General features: G+C 49.0%; 1 protein-coding gene across 1 annotated transcript; it reads right to left on the minus strand.

Annotated features, from left to right (window-relative positions):
- Positions 1-3,332: 3,332 nt before the first annotated feature.
- POU3F2 (POU class 3 homeobox 2) lies at positions 3,333-5,153 on the minus strand. Its single transcript, XM_039853128.1, has one exon. The coding sequence runs from the start codon at positions 4,979-4,981 to the stop codon at positions 3,650-3,652; it is 1,332 nt and encodes a 443-aa protein (XP_039709062.1). The 5' UTR covers positions 4,982-5,153; the 3' UTR covers positions 3,333-3,649.
- Between the last annotated feature and the right edge of the window lie 6,273 nt (positions 5,154-11,426).

Consider the following 11,426-nt stretch of genomic DNA (forward strand, 5'->3'; position numbering starts at 1 on the left):
ATGATCAGATGTAATAAGCCCAGAAACTACCTTCCAAAATGGACATTTATACTAAAACCAATGTTCCAAGGAGGACTTTAAATACATCAGCAAACTTGTAAACTAACCCAACACTGCTTGGATTTCTCACTAACCTTAAAACTGATTTTGGTGAATGTAATGTTCCATCTAAGACTATCTAAAACAATCTGCTATTAGCACCACAGTCTTGAGTGCTCCCATACGTTCTTTTTCTTTTTTAAAAAATTGTTTTAGAGGCTGTTTGCTTGCCTGATGAGAAATAGACACTACTGTATAAACCATTGCAAAATCCATCTTTGTTTTTAAACCTGACAGGAATATATAGGACCTCTCACTTGGTAAACACACATATTGCATATTGTCAGAGTTATTCTTTGTTGAAAGATATTTGTTAATTACTAAAAAAAGAATAATCTCCTAAACTAAGCCTTAGTTTGCTGTAGATCCCAAATTATGTGAGGACTTGTGAGTAAAGATTAAAGTCCACCTAGTTCCATTGATGCTCTCCAAAAAAGTGAAATTGTATAAGGTAAAGCTAACACGGAAAGAAAATGCAGGAATATCTGCATATATTTAAAAGGGACAAACATCTCTTTGTTAGACCATGAAATGGCAAACAAATTGAAGCTCAAACCCAATGACCATTTCAATTTAATGCTACAGGTATAGTAGTAAATTGAAAGGTTTGGGATTGATAGTTTTTGGGAAAAAAAAAGTGAATCTGAACAGTAGTCTCAATTTAAAAAAGCCTCTGAAAGTTATAAACGTGAAACCTGGCAGTATATGCATAAAATTTATTCCAAAACTTTATGAAGTATTAAGGAAGGGAACTATTTTACATACAACCTAACTCAGTCAGTATAAGGTCTAGGGTCTTTTCCCCTTAAAACTTGGCACTATTTTTAAAATAAAATAAAGATATTTCAATAATTAGAACAAACTATGAAGGTATTGTGCATTTCTGTTTTATGTAGATAATAAAATATTACTTTAACATAAATATATAAGGATCTCTGCGTTTTTATTTTCCCCACAAGCACAACCAAATGTACCAAAACAAAGTATTTTTAAAGAGACTGAACAAAAAAAATTACATCCCATATAGATTTTGCTCACCTACTCATTTAAAGCTACAGTAAAACAGTTTCCAGAACGTTTTTGCTTTAAAAGAAATAAATATACATTGAGGCAGGCCACTTAAAAATGATATGAAAATATTTCCCTGGGTAGCATTAAAAAAAAGAAAAATAGACAAAGAAACATTTAAACTATTTCTGCATTTCAAAAGACAGATATTAAACATATATACATAGTGGTAAGGTTCAGTGGTAACTTTCATCTTAGTAAACCTCTGGGAATTAGAGGAGCTATAGACACATCCTCTGAACTCCAGCTTCTAACCTTACCCACTTGGTAATAAGAATCTGAAAATTCATTTCCTCCCTTTACCATTGGCTATTTGCCTGCTCTGGATTGCTTCACTAAAGGCCAGTCCCCACACCTCAGGAACAAGCATTGTGATGCACCCCGAAGCAGCTCCATGACCATCTTCCTGTGACATTCGTTGGTGGAAATGAAATACAGGCAAATAAATATGCCCATTATAAGTCATCATTTATCTTGCAAAAACACTGAAAATGAAACAATCACAGGTATTTGAAAAGACACTATAAAGCATATTTTCTAAAACCTTAACTACTGAGTGCAGTGCTAATCTGATGCTGAACCATAATTTTATGGTATTGAGATTTAATTTTTTAAAATAAAAATTTACCTAATACCTAACCAGAAAAAAAGCCCCAATCTTTTAAGATGAATAAAAGTGGTTTCCCTTTTTGCGCCCTTTTGTGCTGATTATTTTTCAATATTTTAACTGATCACAGTTTAATGGCATTTATTTTAATACAGTTACGGGGTGGGGTTGTTTTGTTTTTTTTTGTTTTGTTTTTTACCCACACTTCCCAGTAGAGTCTTTTGTTATGGAAGTTAACCATTTTCCATCAAGATAGGTCAAAATGCACTTAAAACTATTAACAAAGGGAGAAAAAGAAGGATTGAAAATAACATTTTTTCCCACTTCATTTGGCTTCCTTAGTGAAAGAGGGGGGGAAAGCTGTCCAAGTCAAACTGGTATGTTTTGTAATAAATTACAAGAGAACAAGAGAAGAAGGTGTGAGACCTTAAATATGACTTGATAAACAAATGGGCTAGTGAAGACAAAACCAGTCTAGAGCGCAAATATTCTCTGTATTCATGTGGGTATTTGTGTGCTAAGAAATACAATATAGGCATACAGCATTAAGTTCTCAGATAATTTTCTTTATGTTTTTAAAAAAGCTATTAGAGGAACAAAGTTTAACTGCTGCTGTGAGCACAAATAATTCCTCATAATGAAGTTATTAAAACTGAAGGCAGAGAACTATACAGGGGGTGTCTGAAGATATAAATTTCCCTCGTTTTCTTCAAAGTGCCACTTTCTTTCTGTTGGACAACTCTGGAAATATATTTAACCTCCACGGTTCCACGGAGCTCTTTCACAATGGGCCCGCTTGATAAAATGAAGCAATCAGTCACTCACTATCGATTTTTCTTTTTCTCTCCTCTGCAGCCACCCCCAGAAACACTGCGTGAAAATGAAGTTTACTTTGCGGCCGGTAACAAAAGCCAATGCTTGACTCTAATTTTTGGATTCCAAACCGGATTCTCACCTTGGATAAAGCGGGTAGACCATGCACATTTCCTGAAAGCAGATAATTATTTATTTTGTATGAAGCCAATCGTTTTGCTTTGGTAAAAAAGAGCAAATAAAAGTTACACCAGTGTAAGGGAGAAGGGATTTGAAGGTAACCAAAGTTCACAAACAGTAAGAACAAGTGGCTACACAAGAATGTTCGAAATGGAGAATGGCCAAGAGCTGGCTTCCACTCTCTCCGCGGAATAAAACAAAACACAAACCCCAGCAATTTCAAAATTAACCGCCGGAGAAAGAAAATTACGTTCATGAATTTATGTAAACTTCAATTTTCTTGCAGTGCAAATTTATGTGGTTAGATTTTGCTTACATCAAAGAATGTGTGTATTTTTTCCTCTTTCCTGATGGGGATCCGCATTAAATAAACACAGCAGCATGTGCCAACTCCTAGCATCAGGAAGCTGTGTTTTGTATTTATCACGGCTTGCTGAATTTTTTTTTTTTTGGTAATTTCTTTAGTTTTGTCAGGTATTTATCTCACCTCTCTCTCTCTCCCTCCTTCTCTCTCTGTTTCTCACTCATTCACTCACTCACTCTCTCTCTATCTCTGTCTGTCTCTCTGTGTGTGTCTCTCTCTCCTCTGTCCCCTCTCTGTCTCTCCACACACTCTCTCCTCACTCTCTCTGAGATACTCCACTCCATTGCCTGGGTACTAGCCTGTAAAGGTCAAAACACATCTTTACACCTGCTACCGTTTAAAGGATAGTCCAGTGCCTTAGTTGTTTTCCTTATTTTTGTTCTTTTTAAGGGACTGGGAAATAATAATTAAAAATAAAAGAACAATCAGAAGTTAGAGAGGGAACAAGGGGCCCGGGAAAGGCTCGTTGATCGAAGGGGAGGGGGAGCCCCACGCTCTGCCCCTCCCCCCGCTCGAGTTCACTGGACGGGCGTCTGCACCCCGTGGTGTGGTGGAGTGTCCCTACTCCCCCCGTACACATCCTCCGCGCCCGGCAAAGTCCCTCCGGGAGGGGTCATCCTTTTCTCTTTCTGTCTCCTGTTACAAAACCAAACTCTCACCACCTCCTTCTCCAGCTGTAAGCTGTCCGCGAGGGAGGTGATCTCCTGGGCCGAGGGCTTGGGGCATTTGAGGAAATGGCTCTCCAGAGCCCCCTTGACGCTCACCTCGATGGAGGTCCGCTTTTTCCTCTTGCGCCCCTGCGCTGCGATCTTGTCTATGCTGGTGGGGCTGCCCGAGGACGAGTCTGCCTCCTCCAACCACTTGTTCAACAAAGGCTTCAGCTTGCACATGTTCTTGAAGCTCAGCTGCAGGGCCTCAAACCTGCAGATGGTGGTCTGCGAGAACACGTTGCCGTACAGGGTGCCCAGCGCCAGCCCCACGTCCGCTTGGGTAAATCCCAGTTTGATCCGTCGCTGCTTGAACTGCTTGGCGAACTGCTCCAGGTCATCCGAGGTCGGCGTGTCCTCGTCCGAGTGCGGGTCGTGGTGCGCTCCGGGGTGGCCTGGCGGGCCCTGCGGGGGCGGCGGCGGCGGCGGTTGCTGGTGCGGGTGCGAATGCGGGTGCGGATGGTGGTCGGCGTGGTGTGGCTCATCGTGCGCGTCCCGCAGGCCGTGGTGGTGCAGCCCAGTCGGCTGCCCTCCGGCGCCCAGCATACCGTTCACGGTGAAGCTGGGCTGTGAGTAGAGCAAGCCGCCGTTGGACGCTCCCATGGAGGGCGGGAGATGCGCTGCAGCCGCCGCGCTCCGCCATGCCCCGGGCCCCGGGTGGTGGTTGGCGGCGTGGTGCACCAGATGCGGCGGCCGCTGCTGTTGCTGCTGCTGTTGCTGTTGCTGCTGCTGCTGCTGCTGCTGCTGTTGCTGTTGCTGGTGCTGCTGCTGCAGGGCGCCTGGCCCGTGCAGCTCGTCGCCGCGGCCGCCTTGCTGTACCACTACCGAGGGCTTGATGTCCGGCTGGCCCAGGGGGCTGGTGGACCACGGGGAACCGTCGCCGCCGCCCCCGCCGCCGCCCCCGCCCCCGCCGCCGCCGCCGCCACCCCCGCCGCCACCGCCGTGGGACAGCGCGGTGATCCACTGGTGAGCGTGGCTGAGCGGGTGCCCGTTGCTCTGCAGCGCGCCGTAGTCGCCCTGCACCAGGCTCTGCGCCTCGCGGTAGCCCCCTGCGCCCTGCTGCATGCCGCCCGGCGGCTCGGCGTGCACGATGGAGGCGCTGGAGGTGAGCAGGCTGTAGTGGTTAGACGCTGCGGTCGCCATGACTCTCGGAGCTGGACTGAGCGCTCCGGTTAAAGGAGCCGCGCATTTGACAGTTACTTTTTCGCCTCGGGCTCCTCTCCTCGCTTGCTCGCTCTCTCTCCTCTCTCTCTCCCCTAGTGGGCTGCTCCGACGCCCGCTCCGACGCCTTCTGTTGCTGCTCTTGCTATTACTGCTGCTGCCGCCGCCGTCGCCTCCCGCCCGCCCTCGCTCTCTTTCTCCTCCTCTCCCTCCTTGCTTCGCTCACTCTCAGACTAGCTCCGCGCTCCCCCCTCTCCCTGCTCTCTCCAGCTCTCTCCCGCTCTCTTGGCAGAACCGGCTCGCAGCGGCACGCGCCTGGGCCCCGCCCCCTCCGCCCCCTCCCATTGGCTCCGCGCCCTTTGATTTACGTGGATACCACTAGCAACCTCCCAGGCCGGCGCAACTGATTGGCGCAGAGCTGCCCCTCCTCCTCTCCCCGGGCGCGGAGTCCTCATAGGCCTCCTCCCGTGCCCCCTCGCCACCCTATTCAGATTCTCTTAGATCTCACCTCCCTTTCTCCCCCACCCCGGATCTCCTCCGCCCTTCTTGGATGGGCCCCGCCCCCCATCTGTCTCTCCAGCAGACTAGCCTGGCGAGGGGTTGGGGGGTGGGGGAGCAGGGCCGGCCCTGGGGCACTCTAGGTCACAGCTACTTGGAAGACTTGGGGGTGTCGGTCCACCTTTTCCCGATAGAACTGGGTCGGTGGGGTGGTAAAGAAGGAGAAAGTAAGAAAAAAGCCGAGTTGCCCCTAGCCAGGGGGCTTCCGATTTTTATTCACCTTGTGACACACACTCACATAAGCGTCTCTTAAACCTGGAACCAGAAGCCAGACTTGTCCCCCTGTTGAAATCTACTTTCCCCCCACGGTTAGAATTTCAGAGCCCATGTACTTCTTGCTCCAGGGTGTGCGGACACTTTTGCCCCTAATAAGTCCTCTTCTTACCCTCCACCCCGCCACTAGCGCAGGCTCTCTTCTTTTTAGGTTCCAGGCCCAACTGTATCCCAGCCCCTCCACAAGAGGCCCCCATGAGAGGCAGTCTAGCCTGCGCATCTGCTTGTGAGAGATTCCTGTTAAGGCGCGGAGTTGTCTGCTTTGACAGCGCAGCGGGCCGGACTGAAAGCAAAACAAAACTCTAAAAGTCTGCGAGATTCCTACACTAGGGCGTGCGCATAGTTTTTGGTTTAGAAAACTCGGAACCTGCGCGCAGACCCTTCCGTTGTGCGAGGCTATGGGAGAGCTAGCAAGTGGTGCTTAGCCTCTCAATGTCGTGGAGGCACCAAGGGCCGCCCCAAGAAGCCGTGACACCCGGGCTGCGTACGCGCTTATTTCCTCTCTTGGGGCTCTTGGATGCAACTTTTCCGTTAGCTGCTTCGAAGGAGAGGAAGAGTGTGTGAAGGAAGATGGGCTGATGCTAGAGGAATCTTCCTAATCAGTAACTTCTGCGGACGCCAGCGGGTGGGATTGGTCTAACGCAGCTCTCCGGCAATTGCTGGTGAGGCTGCCTCCTTAGCCTTCACCTAAGAACACCAAGAGCAAGACTGCGGGGCCGTGCACTAGCGGCGCCGCTCCATCCAGCGCGAGCGAGTCGCGCTGTCAGTTCCCTAGGCGCCGGGAGCAGGTGACTGCAGCCTTTCGGAACCTGGGAGTTGGCTAGAAGAGGCCCGGGCTGGGACTCAGGCTGAAGCACCCAGACCACCACGCAGGGCCAAGCGTACGGCGGCGCCTATACTGAGAGGCAAATCAAAAGTTGCTGCCGGGAAGGGCGTAAAAGACCCCAAGAAACTCGATCGCTTCCCCATCTCTCGCCCTTGGCCCTGCACATTGTAGCTCTTACTCTAGCGCTGCTGGCGGTCGTGGGTTTGTGAAGGAAGCCAAATCAACGCACGAGGGGGAGGGGGCGGCACTTTGGGGCCTCTGAGTATCTTACTCTAGACAGCAAAGTAGAGTGGGCCAGAGAATTCATCATGACTAACGAGGAGCGGAGCTCTTTGGGGAGTGGCTGAGCTGTTTATAAATCACCACACTGAGCACCCGCCGGGGCAAGGCGCTTTGGTTGAGAATTTCCACGTGCCCTGTGTTTATGAGCGTGTGTGTGGGAGAGAGCGAAATGGTTATGGGAGGGGCGAGCCCACAGGCCGCCAGCGGGACGGACCTGCATCTCCCACGCGCGCACCCGCGCGGCGAGGCGAGGACACACATCATGCGGCGCTTGATCCCAGCGCAAGCGCGGAGCCACTCCGGCTGTGCGCCTGGGGGCTGCTAAGAATCCCGTAACTTTGCCCAGCTCGAGAAAAGGAAAAGTCAAAGCCCCAGAGCGTGCAGACTCCGCGGCTGGCCCCCCGCAGCTCCTCAACTGAGAACGGAGAGACTAGGCCCCGAGCAGGACTGCCTCCTCCGGTTGGCGGCCCCTAGTACTCAGCGCTGGGCGCGCGACTCCCCTTCGGCTTTAGGAGCTAACGAGCCGCTAGCCAGCCGCGTCCCGTCCTGGCCCCCTGCGCCCCTCTTATCCCCACACCCGGCCCCCGCCTCTCCTCCTCCCCATTCCCTGCTTGGAGACTCAGAGCTCCTGCAGAACGAATAATCCAGCCGCCGGGAAGGGTCGCGTCCGGATACCCAGCAGCTCCCCTCCCTCTCCCTTCCGGGGAAGATATCTATTTTTCTCTGGATTTGATTTCACATTTCTCAAGGGACAAGGCCGTTTACAGCCGGTGGGGTGATACACTCGAGGGAAGAAAAAGATTTCCAGACGTATCTATGAGGGAACCGAGGCAGCCAGGCTTGGAGTCAGTTTTAAAGTTCTTCCCTCCCTTCAAACCTTCTGTTCCCTCCCTCCCCAACCCCGGACAAATGGGCGCTGGTGTGGGGTGGGCAAGAATAGGCTACACGTGTACATCAAAACTTCCTATTTGCAAGGGGACTTTGCTGGCGATTACTGCTCCGGGATCCATCCCATGTTGACGTCCCCGGTCTCCAACTCAACCCTCCACCCCCGCCTCATTTCTCTGGCAGGCAACAGAGCCGAAACGATCCCAACTGGGTAAGCTGTGGTAGTTTTACAAGATTCATACACCCAGTAAATCCTCGGGAGTACACAAAGCAATTCCCTACCCCTGGGCCTCAGCCTCCTCATCCCACTCCCACCACCAGAGCCTGGCCAATCGCTGGGCAGGCTGGGCTGGGCGCACACTGTGGCTCTGGGTACCACCTCCCTCTAGAGCCACTCCTGCCTCCCCGCCAGTCGCCAGTGGCCCGGTTGGCGCGAACGCCGGGTCCTGAGTAGCCTGGGTTTCTTGTCTGCGTCCCGGCGCGGCGCCTCTCTGGGGCTCCGGGAACCTGGGCTCTCGGAGGTTTTAACTCCAGATGGAGGCTTCTCCCTTCTCCTTTCCTTCCTCCCACCGTTGCCTGTGCCTTTCTTTGCAGCTGACCTCACCAGGGCAGAATCCGCCAGTCTGCCTGCCTTTCTCCACCCGCATAAAAGCACGTTGAAGGTGTCTCGGGAAGACACCTCCAGGTTTTGATTCAGCTCATTCCCTTTCACTGTTCAAAGCAGCTGTTCAAATACAGAGGCTGCTTACGTTGACGTGGAGTGGATTTCAAACAACCCTAAAATGCTTTGAACTGACAAGGTGTCTCGATGTCTCCCTCACTCCAGCACAGATCCCCGAGATCACTCTCTAGGACAATGGCTGAGGAGGCGGTTCGTGCAGGCTTCGCAGCCTCAGGCGCGGACTGCAGGGTCCCCTGGGCCCCTTCCTCAAGAATAGGCTCCAGGAACCCCGAGAAGAGATCCTGGCAAGAGTGCCAGCCCATCTCCTTCCCTCAGGTCCCAAGGAAGGGCTCTACTCAGTCGGTATCCTGACTTTGGCTGGTTGAAGAAGTGGTGAGGACTCCCTCCTGCCCTGGTGTGCTTCAGGGAGAGGAAACAACTCAGCTAACCAGAGCTAAACCCAAAAGACTCCTATTTATCCCCACATCACACTCCTCCAAAGAGTGAGGTGAGCCTGTCTCATTAGTCCTCAGCACCTTGACCCAAGGCCCCCAAAGTCTTCACCTGAGTAATAATAGTGGGATCAATCCATGCACTTTAACTTGAACTCTGACTTATTAACTTATTCATCTAGCAAACACACTCATACCATATGTAAAACATCATTTATTCAAATATTTCTCTATACCACAACTTGACAGGAAGACTACCATAATCACTCCTCTCCACTGAGCTGAAAGGACGTGGTTATTGAAATAGAGGTAAGATGGTATTCATTTGATATTTATTTATTATCTATGTAGTCCCATGATAATAGAAATCGAGAAATGAAGGAAATTTTCTTAGGTAAAATTTTTTAGGCAGTTTAAACTTGGGTAAAATTGCCTCCTTGTGTTTTCTAATGTATCCACCTTGGAGGAGGATTACTTTAATCCCCCCGCCTCCTCCTTCTCTTCCTCTTCATCCTCCTCCTTCTGCCTTGTCCCAATCATTCATTCCTGTGCTTTCTTCTCCCCTGCTAGCCCCCATTAGCTGTCTGTTTTTTTTTTTTTGTGGAGGTGTCCCCCATATTTGAATGGAACTTCTTTGCTGAGGGCCTACAGGATGTCAAAACTGAGGCTCCCATTTCAAAGCTGCAGCTTTAAACAGCCAATCCACACAAAGAGGCAGCTGGACGCTTTAATGAAAACCTCCTTAAAGCTTCAAGAACTGCAGGCTTGGGATGCATTTATAAGAAGCATGGAAAATGCATTTCCAAGTTGCCAGTTCTTGTGAGAAACACAATAAACATTTACCTTAAAAAAGGACAGAAATTAACATCTTTAACTATGTAGCAGCACATTGTCTCCTGAATTTAAAAAAATCCCATATAGATTTATATCTTACTATCTATTCATACATTTTACAAGTTTCTAAATGTGCATCTGTCTCCATGCCATAAGTGGTCTTGAAGAAGGAAAAGTTTTCTGAAAGTTGAAACTCCCCTTCTTCATATGCTTGACAATTTTGTTTGTCCACGCCTCACACACAGACGATTCTATTTTATCTTCACTTCTGTGTAAAGCAGTGAGATGTAATGTTCTAAGTTGAGTATTTGAAATGAAATTATTTGAATTCATGGATATTAATCTCTTTCCCTTTTTCTTCCAGTTCTGAGTCTTGTCATTTAAAATGACCCCCCTCCCTTTGTAGTCCAAAAGTGAATATTTTATAGGCAGGCGAGGCTTGAAGACTTCTAAAACCACATCACCCAGGCAGTCTAGCTATTTCAGGGATTACTTTGAGAAATTTATCAAAGGAAGCCTGCTAAATTTTGAGTGGTGAATACGAGGCCTTACTGAAGAGAAAGCATAAAGGACACATTCCATTAGTGTGCACAGTAAATTCTATCTGTAGTTAATACAGCTTGTTTATATTGAAATATCAGGAACAGAACACTAGACGATTGATGGCTCCTAGTTCCCTTTCTGAAATTTCGTTTTCAAAGGAATAACAGTTAAATGACCTCCTAATAATGGAGCTTGAAGATGCCTCCTCCGCCCCCCATTTTACCTGCCTTAAAGCAGGTGGATGGCTGGTCACCAGGAAGGAATGACAGCTCTTTTATAAATTAAAGTGATTTCAACAGACACCACCTTAGCTCTAAAGCATTTGGAGATGTACTGAGATGAAGCTCTTGCCGCAGTCCCTTTTCCTCTCTTATTCTCGGAAGCAATCTAAGAAGCAGAAGGTGAGAGCCCCCGCACACACCTGCGCACAGGCTCAGGGAAGAGCGACCTCAGCTATTTGATTGGTGCGATGACCGAGGGCGAGGGCTGGGTTTCCCTCTCTGGGCGAAACAAGGCTGCATTTGGATGAGGCTGAACTTCGGATTTCTTATTCTGGAAGCACAGAGCACGAATGCAAATCCCTTCTAAAGTGTATGAGTGCACTTAACAATTGTGTTGTTAGCGTCCCAGGGACAGCAACGGGGGAGGGGCGGTGCACAGGCAAAGCTTTTCTAAAGAGTGAAGACCACAGGTAATAACTGTGGGCCAGAACCTCTCCCTAAGTCTCAGAGTTTCAGAACTGTCACAATTTGGGAAAATCTTTTGACTTCTATTAATGTCAGAGTTGATTCTTTTCCAGTGCTTTTATTTTTTTTTTTTTTTTCCTTCTTCTTCTTCCTTCCTTCCTTCCTTCCTTCCTTCCTTCCTTCCTTCCCCCCCCCCCCCCCCCCTTCCTTCCTTCCTTCCTTCCTTCCTTCTTCCTTCCTTCCTTCCTTCCGACAGGTTTCCACACGTGGGTTCTTGGAATATAGAGGCTGGCATTGTCCAGAAGAAGACGCAGAGAGAGGAAACCCTAGGCAGGATGGAGCAGTGAGACCTGCTCACTCCTCATGTCTTTCCTGCGAGTTTTCGATGGTAATCTAGGGCAGCCGGGTCCCAGCATTAAATGCA

Source organism: Pteropus medius, unplaced genomic scaffold (genome assembly GCF_902729225.1).
Source record: "Pteropus medius unplaced genomic scaffold, Ma_sr-lr_union100, whole genome shotgun sequence".
Taxonomy (NCBI): Eukaryota; Metazoa; Chordata; class Mammalia; order Chiroptera; family Pteropodidae; genus Pteropus; species Pteropus medius.